Genomic DNA, 13927 nt, shown 5'->3' with positions numbered 1-13927 from the left:
ATCCTGTTCCCCTCAATGCATTAGGCAGATTTTTCTTAAAATTCAGTAAATATTTTTAGTGGAAAATCTCAACGCTGTGATGGTGGGGACCTCAGATTTTATCTGCCGGGGCTGTGCTACTTGGCACGGCTTTGATCTGCGGGGTTTGCCTTCTCTCACATGTGCATCAGTGAGAGCGAGCACGGCTGGCATCTGCAGGGCTCCTCGCTTGCAAGCCGTTAGTTGGTCCTGAGCGCCGCGGTTGGAGAAGTGGGTTTCTTCCCTCCCTCGTCTCCCCCATGTCCCTCCAGATAGGTGGGGGCCGGAGGGAAACGCTGAAGTGTGTTGGTTGAAAAGCAGTCTCTTTCAGTCAAAGGTTCCCGAGGGATTATGAATTTGAAGCCTTGTGCTCTGCACGGGCTGCTTTTTTTCTCTCTTTCTCCCCACTGCCCCCGGTTAAGCTGTTTTGCTGAGGGTGGGGGGGGGGCGGGAAGGGAGAAGCCAAGAGTGCCCCCTCACCAGCCACAGTCCTCCCTTGTGGTGTGACAGTCAGAAGCGTGGCAATTGGGTGGGTGCCCGTGCCGTGGAGGGTGAGGGGCAGTCGCCCAAGGGTCCCCTGTTGTATAGGGTGAGGGGCAGCTGTGTGGACGTGTCCCGTGTTGGCATAAATGGCAGTTGTGTGAACGTCCTGTGTTGTGTAGGGTAATAGCTAAGGTGGGGCAGCTGTCCTGACCACAAACCTTTGTTTTTTTCTTTCTTTTCTTTTCTTTCTTTTTTTTTTTTTGTTGTTGTTGTTGTGTTTTCTTGTTTTTGTATTTATCTCTCAGCTCTAGAAACGTAGTTGCATTTTCCAGCTGTGGCCTCGAGTCTTACAAATAGAGCCCAGCAAATGTCCAGTTGGGATGAAAAATACACTCACACTTCGGTGCATTTTTGATGTTTTTACCCTTCAGGTTCATCGAGACCCTCAATCACCCAAAACCTCTTCCTCTCCTCCTAAGTAAAGACTTTCAAATAAGGGAATCTACCTCCCATCAAGAGTTTTGAGCATTCCCGGTTTTCTGTGTTTGTAAACCCGTCATTTTTCCCATTGGCGGGCCGGGCTCTTGCGGACCCTTCCCGGGCAGCGGTTTCCTGAAAAGCGCGTTGGGAAAGGTGTGACAAGGGGGCAGTCCTGATGTCAGAGACTCAGGGGCGCCTGCCCGGGGCCCGGCCGCTTCCCCGATCCCGGGTGCCCAGGGTTTGGGGGGCAAGGGGGGGGGGCACACACGGCCTTGAAAAGTTAAATAGGAGAATTAAAGAAATTTCTACCAGGGTGGAGCCGGCCACTGGTTTTTTTTTTTTTTTTTTTAACAGCACACACTGTGGTAAACCATCGGGCTCGTATTGTTTTTGCCGAAGGCAGTCCTGTGTGCGGTTTCGGTGCACCGCTTGGGTAGCTGTTGAAACTGTTGCGGTTTGAAATAAGCCCTACTTTGCCTTTTCTTCAATCTTGCACTCCTCTGTTAATGAGGACTCCTCTGAGGATTGGAGAGTCACCGTGGGCGACATGCCCGCAGCTCCCAGCCCCCGGGGGTCGTCGCTTGGTGCCTCCTCGCTCACCACCTTCCCTCCGCCAAGGGGTCAGGCGGCGCCCCGCGCAGCCCTCTAGGAGTGGTGACCCCACGCCTCCCAAATGGCATGTGTCGGGAGTCACCCTGGTTAGTTTCTTTTCCAGCCCTTTCTAAAAAATGATTGCCGTTGCCGCCTCTGCACCGTGTTCTAGTCAGCATCTGTCCTTCCTTGTGGCACCTGGAGTCGTGGAAAAGGCAGAAAACGGGCAGTGACTTGGCTCAGGGGCACGGAGGCAGCTTAGAATGACTTTGTCACGTTCGAGATAAACTACACCTCAGAAAATCGGAAAAACGATTAAGGCGTTAGCAGAAGTGGTTATGTAAAAGCAGGAACTACACCCAGAATGTTTGAAAAGTGCAGCTGCTAAAAATAAATGGGGGTGCAGAGTAGGAAGTTTGGACCGAGGGCAGTCACGGTGTGCGTTTCTTTGCAGAAAGCCTCTGGTCGCCAGCACGGTGTCAGGCCAAGCCAGAGTCGCCACCGATTTTGCACGTGTCGGGTCCAATAATTCAGCCTCTGCACCCAAGCACAAAAACAGACAACCGAGAAAAAACCGTTTTGTTTCTTTTTTTTTTTTTCCCCTCTGAAATCAAGAGCAGTTGATGTGCCCTGGTTTCATATTAACACAGTCATGATTTCTAAATAACAACGGTTTCAGCAACGGAGCAAGACCAGGCCCCAGCAGTTTTGATGTGAACGACACTTTTCATCTCCCCGATCACCTCTCTGCTTGTCAGAAACCTCAGCTTGAAATCCTAGTGGGCTGGATTCTGAACCACCACCCCAAAAGCAATTTAAAAACCACAACAAACCCGAACCAGGGTGGGGAGATGTTCCCAATTTAAAAGAAGGAAAGAGCACAGAGTAGGCGCTGCCTTTGAACATTCGGACCGTTGTGCTCCTCGCGCTTGGGGCCGGGCTGGGGTCGGCTGACCCCTCTATCCCCACTCCGCTGTCTGCCCTTGGGACCAGACCCTGCAAGAAATGCTCCAGGAAGTCAAGCAGCTGGCCACTTGGCTGTGCCGCGCCCTGGCATTTCCAGCCTGTCCCCAGCAACTCTGTACTTTTTCCTGTACTAGAATCTTCTTCTTTGGTCCATTGTCATTTTAGTTTTTGACGTGAAAAAAATCAGCCCAAGAGGGCACCAGTGAATATTGGTCTCTCTTGCAGAGGAGGGAAGCCAGAACTCTTTTCTAGCTCCCCAGCGGGGCTCCCCGAAAGGGCCTCAGGTCCCTCAGGACAGTCCTGTGGCTCTTGTACGGCAGCCCCGGGCCCACGGGGACCCCCACCAGGGCCAGGGAGCGGTATTTGCTTGTACCAGCAGTTGCCGAGCCCCACCTGGGAGGAGCTGACCCTCGTGTGCTGGGGGCTACACCAGGAAGGATCGGTGCCACGGGAGGGGGACAAGGCAGTTGGAGACTCCACAGGGGAGGAGTGAGCCCTGAGGGAGGGGTCTGCCGGGGAAGGGCGAGGCGAGAGAGACTGGCTGGGCAGGACGGACGGTACAGGTGGTTAGGACAGCGGAAGTGGCAATGAGAAAGAGGCTGGGAGTGGCCATGCCACGAGGACCATCCATACTGGGTTAGCATCCCGTCCTCATGCAACCTGAGCCTGTGTCCCCAACCCTCAGGATGCTGTCCCCCAGGGCACCCCTGCCTGTGGCCTTAGGGGTCCTTGCATATACTGGGTCAGTGTGTAGATGAGGGCCAGTCTTCCTGGTGTCCAGGAGCCCCCGGAGCGGGCTTCACTCAGGAGCACGTGTGTCTCCCCACGCTCAGGCCTCGGCTGCTGCTGCTGCACGGGCTTTGGAAGGCGAGGTGGAGTCTGCCTCCTGGTACACTCCACAGGGGGATCTTCTGGGGCTGTGCGTCTTCTCTCGGGGGCGGCCCCTGGCTTGTGCTCCACGCTGGGAAAGGAGGGCTTGAGGAGGGGGGATGGGCGGGTGCCTGTGAAGGGTCCAAGGCGAAGGTGTCCTTGTCCGGAGGCTGCAGGTGCCACCGTGCTGCACACAGGGCTTCTGAGTGGCTGCATCAGAGCAGAGAGCTGCAGCCAAGGGTCCTCGGTTTTCTTGTGGGGGCCCCGGGGGGCTCCAGTCTCCCAGAAGGGCCTGATTGCATGGCAGGAAGAAGTGAGTGCTTACCGCCTGCTTGCTGTCCGAGCTCCGTGCCCGCTCCACATCAGGGGCGGGCGTGCTTTTCCCGTGAAAGGCCAGAGAGTCAGCGTTCATCCCCCGCAGGCCTCACGTTATCCTAGCAGCCACAGAGGACACGGGATCGAGTCGGCACAGCGTGTTGGCACTGGCATACCTGAAAAGCTTGGTTTACAGAAGCAGGCAGCCCTGTCGTGGGTGGATCCCTCCTCTTGGTCACTGCTCTGGCAGCCACGCGGGGTGGGCCCCTCACGACCCCCACGTGAGTGTGTTCAGGCTGCCGTAGCAGGACCACAGGCTGGGCAGCCTAACGGAAATGTACCACCGTCCCTTGGCCCTGGGGTCCAAGGTCAAGGTGCCGAAAGGCTTGGCTGGTTCCTTCTGAGGCCTCTCTCCTTGGATGGTAGCTGGTGATCCTCTCCTCGTGTCTTCACGTCACATCATCTTCTCTCTGTGGACGTGTGCGTCCTAATCCCCTTTTCTTATAAAGTCACCCGTATGGGACAAGGGCCCCCCCCCACAGGACCTCATTTTAGTGTAATCACCTCTTCCAAGACCCCGTCTCCAAATACAGTCACGTTCTTAGGTGCTGGGGGTGGGCACAATATAACGAACTTGTGGGGGATGCAGTTCGGCCCGTAACAACCCCTTTTCATGGAGTAGGAGACTAAGGCTGAGGACAGGGTTGAGGGGTGGCTGCTGTGCTACCCCCCGTCCCCCAGGGGTAGGTCTGGCCTGCCCCGGGGCTGGGCTGGAAGAGTTGAGCACAGGGCACAGGAGTTCCCCCGAGAGGACAGTAGCAACTGAGTCGGGAGTGCATCCTGGGCAGAGGGACCAGCCAGAAAAAAACCCCGCGTTGGGGGGGTTCCCAGGAAAGGAGGTGCCACTCGAGCCCTGGAGGGGTGGCAGGCAATGTGGTTGGGGAGACTTTGGCATGGGTTGCAGGGCCTTCGGGAGTCATCGCGCGATGGGAGAGCATAGGCCTGGGGTGGGGCTGGGGGTACAGCAGGACCTGTAAGGAAGAAAGCTCTGTTCAGCGAGGGTGTAAAGCATCAGGCCCTACAATAGCATCAGGACACAGCAGCAGACGGCGGGGCCCTAGCCCCAGGGAGCTTATGTTGTGTTGAGAGAGAGCAAAAATACACACGTGACGTAATGACAGAAGGTAACAGGGGCCGCAGAACGGTAGACGGGGAGGCATCTCGGCCAGAAGTGGGGAGGGTCAGCCTCTGGCTCTGCAAGAGGAAGGGTTTCCCAGGCCTGGGGACAGCAGGCACAAAGGACTCAGCTGGGCGGGGCTGGTGCGCATTCCTGGAGCAGCAGCGAGCAAGCCTTTGGGAGATCGAGCGAGCCTTTGGGAGATCTCAGCAGCGTGGGGATCGGCTCGATGTTAAAAAGCCGTTAAAAAGCCGTTAAAAAGCCGTTTTGCTGGATGAGGATGGCCTATGGGGCAGGAAGCTGGGAGGGGGAGCGACCAGTGAGGTGAGCAGTTCCCAGGGACCCAGGAGAGAGGAGAGCTGCTTGCTCGGGGCGGTAGCTGCAAAGAGAAATAGGGCATCTCTGGGTGGTGTGGGCATGCCCACCCTTCCTCCAGCTTGGGGTGCCCCTGGAGTATGTCTGCCCCCCCACTGTTCTCAGGTGGACAGCCTGGAGTTTGCAAGCGGCTGGGCCGGCCCCACCTGACAGCTGTCTCCTCTCCCCCTAGTCTGGGGACCAGGGAGGCCTTGACTCACCCATTGGCTCATCCCTCAGAGCAGGGAGTAGGCCGGCCGTGCACGGCGGCCGTGTTGGGGGGGTGGTTCTTCGAGGCCAGCGGGACAAGCCAGGGAGCTGTGGCGAGCACCCAGAACACCCTGCTCCCTGCAGCCCTGTGGCGCGGAGGTCCAGGAGGAGGAGGAGGAGGTGGGAGAGCTGATGTCAGGGGGGATGGCACCTGCAGCAGCACTTGGTGCCGGAGGGACAGCTTGAAGATCTGGGCTCTGTCGTGGATGGGGGAGGAGCTCCCAGCGGTAGAGTCGCAGCCAGTATAGAATGTGGGGGGGGCTCCCCCAGGCCTTCTCTCTGGCAAGTCACTTGCTATGGGAGAGGGAGGTCCTAATTCCTGCTGCACGGACTCTGCACTACCCTTCTGGGGAGTGACCCATCCGGTCCTGTAACCCGTGCCAGCGTGGCACACCTGGGGCTTTGGCAAAGGCTCTCTGGGGGGGCTCCTTCTTCTAGCTCATAGGGCCCGCCCACCATCGGGCCCTGCGTCTGCCTATGAATCGATTTGAGGCCACTGGGAGAGGTGGGCTGATGCGCCGGCCTGCCCCCTCCCCGCTTCTTGGTCCACCTGAGTCCTACTGGTACTGCCTGGGGCAGGCGGTGTGACCGAGAAGGGCAGAACCCACTGCGGTGCAGGATGCCAAGGTGGCCTCGGGGGTGGGGGGCCAGACCCCACTGCTCCTAGGGGCACCACGCCTCAGCCATCTCATCTGACCCCTGCCTCTTTATTCCCGCTTCACACGTAGGAAACCGGCCAGCTGGGGCTGAGGTACTTGTCCTTGGTGAGGTCTTGACACTAAAAGAAGCAGAGGCAGGCCGTGGCCCCAGAGCTCTTAGGGACGCCTCAGGGCCTTTAGAAATGTAGCCCGAGCAGCAGCATGGAGAGGATGGTTTTGAGAGCTGGGCCTGATGATGGACGGGTGGGCGGTCTCCCTAGCTGGCAGGTGATGTGGCAGAGGCTGGCTGGGTGAGGAAGGCAGGTGTCCCAGGCTCAGGTGCTGCATGGGGGCACCTGAGATGCCACTCAGGGCTGGAGGCATCTTCTGGATGTGCAGCTAGATGTCCCAGGTCATATGTGCAATGTGGCCCTTGGCTTTTAGGTTCTTCATGCACATTAGTTTTGAAATTGCAAGAGTAAACGTAAACAGCTGGATTGACAAATTGGAATTATGTTAAGTGCCCTCTAGTCTCTAGCCTGGGGCTTGGACGCAGACCTGCTTGGACTGAATTAAACACCTCACTCTCGGTGCCCCGACCGCCCTGGCCTGCCATCGGGCAAAGGAGTGGCGTCAGGCAGGGACCCGGCCTACAAAATGGGCAGATCCTGGAGGCTCATCAAGTGTTGCTAGGCAGGCCTGGGGAGGCCCCTGGTTCCTAGTGGAATATTCTAGCACGCTGGCAGGACTTGTTAGGAGAAGCTGCCTGCCCTCAAGCCACAGCCCCTAGAGTGATCTCAGGGCCTCAGTTGTCTCTAACTCTAAGCATGTATATCCCACACTCATCCCGTAGCGATCTGCCTTGCCAGGACCCAGGCATCCTAGAGCCATCCTCTCAGCAAGAACCCAGAAAGGCCCAAATCCTGCCCGTTGGAGCCACCAGCACCAAAGGGCAGAAGTGGGAGCTGAAAACAAATCTAAATCTCAGGATAGCAGAGGGGGTTTGGTGAGCCTCACAAGTAATGCTAACTCTGTACCATGTTGTGAAACCAATTCCCCCTTTTAATTGCAAATACCCCCCTTTTTTTTGTTAGAAGTTTTACAGTGTATTTTTCTGCTCAGCCATGACTTTCCGTGTGATAAGTAAATGTGTTGCCACACTAAAATGAGTCACTTTGAAACATGCCTGCGAGTACGCTTGTTAAAGACAGTAAATTTTAGCTGTGTGGGGCGGGGAAGGGAGGGGGTTGTCTGAAGTGGTTTTCTTGTATTTGCCCGCAAACCCGTTAAGCCTCTGGGATAAGGTGAGCATAAAGCGAAATCCACCCAGGATTCCCCGGGATCTGTCCCACCACTGAACGGCATTCCAGCCCTTTCCAAAGAGGGAGAGGGTGTCTCCGTGAGCGCGTGCCGGCCTCCTCGGTCAGGACTCTGTTCTGTCCGTGGTCAGTAACTTGTATTTCTTTTTTTTTCTCCCCCCTTTTTTTTTTTTTCCTTTTTTCTCCTAAACTTTCCAGGTAAAAGTACACCTGTAAGCCAGCTTGGTTCTGCAGACTTTCCCGAGCCCCCCGATCCATTCCAGCCACTCGGGGCTGACAGCAGTGACCCGTTCCAAAATAAAAAGGGGTTTGGGGACCCGTTTAGTGGAAAAGATCCATTTGCTCCCTCCTCTTCAGCTAAACCTTCTAAAGCCTCTTCCTTGGGCTTTGCAGACTTCACCTCTGTAAGTTGAGCTTCCTCTGCGCCACCCCCCACCCCCAACCCTCTGCTTGCAGCTTCTTTGGGGTTGTTTTTTTTGTCTCTTTCCAAAGGCAAACTTGGCTTATGTCCCCCGGTACCTCAGTGCTCTCACTTGTGTTATTTATTCTGTACTACTGCTTTCTGTAAGAAAAACAGTTTCTCAATAAAACAAAAAAAAGAGCTACGGTTTGGATACTCTGTGATAAGGGCATGCTTTCTTCCAGCGGGGTGGCCACCCAGGCCTGTTTCTGTCCTTCCTGGTTAGACTCTGTGTTATTTCTGTCGCCCAGAGGCTGTTGTGTTCAGGGACTCTTGGCAGCTGAGGTGTCGCACGCTTCCGAAGTCTGAAAACAAGACGGCAGAAGTTTCGTTAGGGTGTCGCTGCCCCCAGAAGGGTCTCCGTTGCCAGAGTTGTGATGGGCCCGCCCCAGTGCATTTGGAGCGGCTAGTGAGGACGGATGGACCCAGGCAGGACCCGCAAAGGAAGAGCCATTCGATTTTTCAGCGCTTAATTCAGTTACCAGCTACAATGCACAGAGACGTCCAGCCCAGAACAACTGCCCTGACGCCCTTTCCCTTTGCCAAAACTAAACCAAAACCAAAACCCTCCCGGAGCCAGTTAGCAAAGCTAAGTGCCTTTTCAGAAGCTAATCCTGGGATTTCTGAAAGCCTGGCTTTGTTTCTCGGAGCGGAGCGCAAGAAAAGATTCCAGGTTGTAAAACGCTGTCCCTCCAGGCTGTTTTCAGTACCTTCCTGGGTACCGAGAATCTTGTTCTCCGAGAGCTTCAGATGTTGTCTTCCCAGAACTGCTTTCACGGTCTGTCTGTCGCGCACTGTTTGTTTTTGAAAAGGTTTTCTTCATTCGAATTTGCAAAGTACTTTTGTTTCCTGGCTAGGGGTGGAGACGCATGACCTAATAGACACTCCTGCTCCCAGACTCTGTCCTAACACAGGCTCTGCCCTGTCGGTGCGCAGTGAGTGCCTGATTCGCTTCAGATCCACCTCGTGCACAGCTAGCCGTCCTGTGGCGTTACCGAAATCGCCCGAGATGCCGACGCGTTCTCGGCTCTTGGCGACCTATAAATATTTTACGACTGCCCTTAGCTGAATTTTGTTGACAGCCAGTGCACACTGTGGATGTATACAAATGGCAACATTATTAATAAAAGCCCAAAACAAAACCCGCTTTATCTACAGTTTCTTGAATAGTACCACATTTGTATTTTGGTGGGGAAAAAAAAAATGTTAAACGCTGATGAGAAAAATAGAGCTGTTCACGTATGATTCGGGTACTCTGTTTTGGGTAGGGAAGAGGGGTAAGTAGACGTGATTGGCAATTGGGAGAAACGACTGTTCTCTTTCTGAAATGCATGGTTCTGTTTCTGTGACCCCCACCCCCCACCTGATGGCTGGTTTGGGGAAAATATTTAAAAAAAAAAAAAAATCTGAGGTTTCAAGCTGTCATTTGGCCCAACATTTTTGGTCATTCCAGAAACATCCCTGGTATTTGGTCATTCTCGTTTCCAGGTGGGGGATCAGGTTCCACCCAGTTTGCAGCCCTGCTGTTCTTTGTTTGAAATCGCCTTTCCCGCTTCGGATGCCCCAGTTTTTCCAGAGGAAATGACCCGACAGTGGGATTTGGCCACTCTGCTGGGATGGAGTGTGGGGAGAGGCAGGCAGGACACCTGACTGGTTTGGTTTGTCCCCTTCGGTCCTACTATAGTCCCAAGATGGTCAACCTGTCCCACCTTGGGGCACTCAGGATGTCTTTGCGTTTTCATGACATCCAGGGATGCAGCCCATTGGCCACTGGTTTCTGGTTCCCTGGACCTTGAAGATCTGGGCCAACTCAAAACAGGGCCAGAGTCGGTTCCTCTGGTTTGTGTATTTCAGCTTCCCCAAGTAAACGCTGACAGGTCTCTTCCTGCCCAGTCACTGGCACCGTGACTCTTTCAGCTCGGATGTTCTAAGAGTGGCACCGACACTCCCTGTTCCCCGCGCAGAAGCCTCTGGGTCCGCACTGGAGCTCAGTTACGCCGATGTCACTGCGCGTGCCGTCCCCCGTTGGCGCCCTGGCTCTGCCACTCTGGAAGCCTCTAATTTATGAGCCCCGAGTTTCCATCAATGGGTTACTTGTCCTTGGAGCTGTTCACGGGAAACGTCTCCAAGATTTCTTTCAAAACAAGACTTTCTGTCTCAGGCAAATGTGTTTATTAGGAAGTAGCATTTATAGGTTAGCAAAATGGCTCTTTTTTCCAGAAGTGCAGAGCAGCTATCAGATGGGTGCGCCGTGCACCCTCAACCGAGTTGGATGCGATTCTCACGGTGGCAGCAGTGAGCCAGCGGGAGGTGGCTGCAGGCGTCCCGCGCATGGCACAGTACAGGCTCTGTCACACGCCTCGGGCCCCGGGGAGGAACGGTCCCGGGTGCCTTGTGTGCGGAGCCGTCTGGACCCCGGATTTCTGCCAAGAGGCTGCTGAAGTAAAACTGCTAAGTGTCCGCCTCGAGATGTTGAGGGAGGGCAGCAACCTGTGCCCCACTGTCTCCGCTCCAGGACGGCGCAGGGGTGAAGCGGGAGTCAGCTGCCGTTGATGGAGTGGCGGCCGCATCCACAGGTGCTCCAGGTTCTGGCCTTCACGACGCGGGCAGGTCAGAGGACCGGGGTCCGCTGGGACCCGGAGAGAATTTTCTGCTGACATGAGGCCCAGAGGGAGCCACAAGGAACCCTCTTCCTCCGGTGTTCTCTCAGAAACGATGGTCCAGCCTGCTTCTCAAGTGCGCACAAACCATATGCTTGGTTCGAGTCTCCATAGAGGGTCCTGAAGCTGGCCCCAACCCAGTCCGCTCTGAAGGCATCTGGAATGTTCCTGTCAGCACATCTAATTTGAAAATGGAGACCCCTTGAGCAGGAGGCTTTGTGGTGACATCCTAAGACTCTGGGGCTGGGCGGGAATCATGGTGTGGCCGTGTGGCCTCAGCTGATACTTGACCCCTCCTGGCCTTGCTTCCAGGCTGTGGCTGGATCACCTTGGCCGTTGCCTGTCAGCCCCCACCCACCCCCTCCTCTGAGCTGACAGAGGACAAGGTCCCTGTCAACCATGCTGCCATTTCTGCCAGCATTTGTTGTTTTTTCCTTGTTTTTCTCCTGATGAGGTATGGGAAAATTCCCCAGAGTGCGGGGGTGGGGGCTTTCTGTGATGGGCAGTGGAAACAGGGGTGGGGACCAGATTTCAGGGAGTCCTACCTGGAGACTCATCACCCCCCTGAACGCTTTTCTGGGTAGCTTCTTTGAGAAAGTCATACTTAGCTTTTCTTCTTGGGGACGGCTCTTTTTCATGCTGACCCCACACTTGTCCCCACCTGACTCCCAAGGCCAGACGGAGGGAGGCTGCCTCTCCTGTCCCACCTCCTTCTCCAGGCCACATGTGGTCCAGACCAGGCTTCCTCCACCGCCCCTCCCCCACTCTGGTGCACAAGCCCTTGGAAGTCTAGCCCCTCCCACCCCATGCTCTGTTCTGGCAACACCAGGGTTGGCTGGTAACCCCCCACCCCGGCAAAAGCCACACTCACGAAGGTGCCCTGTAGCCCCAACTCCTCAGCTGTGGCTGACCGCCCCTGCCCTGCCTCCACCCAGACCCAGAGAGAAAGTCCAGTGTGCTGCGGGCCAGAGCTCCCTGCTGTCCCCAGGCCTCCGTGTCCCCACCTGTCAGAAGAGCTCACCCCCCAGTTGCCACTCAGGCTCAGTACCTGTGTGAAAAGGTAGCCTCGAATTTCTTTTGTGCTTCCTTCCCCAGTGCTCCCCCTGGGGTCTGTATGGGCCTCCTCGAAGCCTGTGTCAGATTGGGATTGTCTGTATGCCTGTTCCCGAGGGCCACCTTTCCAAGGGCCGGCCTGCCTGTTTCTTTGGTGTCATCCAGCGCTTAGTGAAGAGCCGGCAGAGCGGGTGCAGAGAAGAGACCTGGGAAGGTCCCCGAGTCTGCGTTGGGGCATGTGACGGGGGGTCTTGGGGGGAGCCAGCGACCCACGCCACGGGAAGAGCGTGTGAGATCTAGCTTTGCTTTTCTTGCCAGAAAGCTAAGGTGCCTTGACTGGTTTGAAACCACCCATCTTGGTATCAGAACGGTTTCCTCTGCTGCCGAAAAAAATTTTTTTTTGAATTGAAACTTTTGGAAAAGGACCTCAAGAACTCCTGGACCGATTGGCTGCTGTAAATGTTCAAGTACAAAGTGGCGCTTAGCAGGCCCAGAGCTCCCCGGACCGTGGCCGGGGTAGAGATGCCACGTTTCAAGACAGTTGTCTGTGCACATGTGAAGCCCAGAGTCCCGAGCACGTGCCAGAACTCTCCAGTCTCGGTGCCTTCCACCCACTGGTGTCATCGGCCCCTCATAGAGGCCCGGGCCTTGTAGGTTCGCTGTTTGAGCTCCTCGGTTCAGACCTCTGCTCCACCGCCGTTTTCAGAGACGCCCCAAGAGGAGGCCACGCGGAGGCTCCTCCTTCACACCCCCGTTGAAGCCTCATAGACTCCGACCCCGGGGAGTTGCAGGAAATCTCTCTGTGTCCCCAAACTGACGCCTCGCGTTGCCTGCCTTGGTTTCCTGCAGGCAGGGCGACTAGTTTCTCTGAGGTCCCAGGTGGCAGTTCAGGTCAGACTGTTTCTCAGTGCATGTGACCCTGGGTCAGGACCGGGGGGCGTGCGTGTCCCCTCCCCGCTCCCGACCGAGACACGGACTTCTTTGGCTTCTGCCGGTTTTCACGTGCACGCCACGCGGCCCCCGCCCCCCCTCCCCCTGCGCACCCCAGCATTGCATTCTCCTGCACCCCGACAGCGCGCGCGGCAGGCGCCCTCCTCGCCCCCCCGCCCCCAAGTGGCGGCTCGCAGCTTCCGGGCCGAGTAACCCCACCTCCATTTTCCTTTGCAGTTTGGCAATGAGGAGCAGCAACTCGCGTGGGCCAAGCGGGAGAGCGAGAAGGCGGAGCAGGAGAGGCTGGCGCGGCTGCGGCGGCAGGAGCAGGAGGACCTGGAGCTGGCCATCGCGCTCAGCAAGGCTGACATGCCCGCCGCCTAGGCGCCCGGCCCCGGCCACCGGCGCGGGCGGGACGGCCGCGGGGGCGCTGGTGCAAAAGGAGAAAGCTCGAGTCTGTCTGTACGCACGCACGCACGGTGGCCCCCGTTTCACGTGGTGACGCGTGGCCGCCACTGTTCCGCCAAGGACTCGCGGGTCAGAGGGCCTCGGGCTCGGGGGGGGGGGGGGGGGGGGGGCTCACCTGCGCCGTGACGTCCCTGTTGAGCGGCGGCACCCGGTTCTCCCTCCGCCCGGAGCACAGGACCGTGACTCCCGGCCTTTCGTCTCCTGCTCGCGCCGGCGCCGGGGCGCCCCCACCCAACGCCTCCCCGACCCCCCCTTCTGAGACAGACATCTGGGCGGTGTCCGCATCCGTTGTATAAAATTCAGTTCGAATGGTTAATATAAAGTATTTTAATACAAAACACAATCTTTCTTTCCCTTTCATTGAAATGTTATCTTCCTGGCTTTAACGTTCACACGTGGTATCCCAGAGGGAAACCAGCCCCGTGGTGGGCGGAAAACCAGATGGAAGGTTCCTGTGTGAATCCTAAGCGCTTGAGTGGCTTCTAGGGCCACAAAGCCAATTTGGGACGTTTTCAGGGTTGCCCTGGCTCCCCAGGGTCATTGTCACTAGAGGGGGCGGCCCTTTGTCAAGGCCCCGCAATTTGAAAAAAAGAGCCCTGTGCCGTTCGCTGAGGCCTGGTCTCCATCAGGGGCGAGGCCGCTGGGCAGTCCGAAACCCGTAGTCAGAATCGGGAAACGGGACAGTTTCCCCCTAGGATGCAGCTGTGTTCCCCTAGAACGTTCCGGAAGCTTGGATGTAACTGTTGACAGGACGACCTCAGGAGTTGCTGAAGATATTGCAGATCTGCCCCCTGCTTTGCTTCTCGCTGTCCCCAGGGAGACGAGACCCACCCCCCCTTCCCTCCTCCCCCCCTCCCCACCCCCCACCAACTTCT

At 56.6% G+C, this 13927-nt stretch overlaps 1 protein-coding gene across 10 annotated transcripts in view; it reads left to right on the top strand.

Annotated features, from left to right (window-relative positions):
• Positions 1 to 13395, top strand: part of EPS15L1 (epidermal growth factor receptor pathway substrate 15 like 1) — a 98079-nt gene extending 84684 nt beyond the window's left edge. For 5 of the 10 annotated variants that reach the window (XM_047828643.1, XM_047828649.1, XM_047828638.1 and 2 more), the window contains 2 exons: positions 7680 to 7885; positions 12822 to 13395. In XM_047828643.1, the coding sequence (XP_047684599.1) occupies positions 7680 to 7885; positions 12822 to 12968 (353 nt within the window). In that variant the 3' untranslated portion in view covers positions 12969 to 13395. The other 5 variants (XM_047828699.1, XM_047828679.1, XM_047828657.1 and 2 more) reach the window with 4 other exon arrangements.
• The last annotated feature ends 532 nt before the right edge of the window (positions 13396 to 13927 follow it).

The sequence above is a fragment of the Prionailurus viverrinus genome, chromosome A2, assembly GCF_022837055.1.
Source record: "Prionailurus viverrinus isolate Anna chromosome A2, UM_Priviv_1.0, whole genome shotgun sequence".
NCBI classification, from domain to species: domain Eukaryota; kingdom Metazoa; phylum Chordata; class Mammalia; order Carnivora; family Felidae; genus Prionailurus; species Prionailurus viverrinus.
This window is presented reverse-complemented; position numbering and strand designations above follow the sequence as displayed.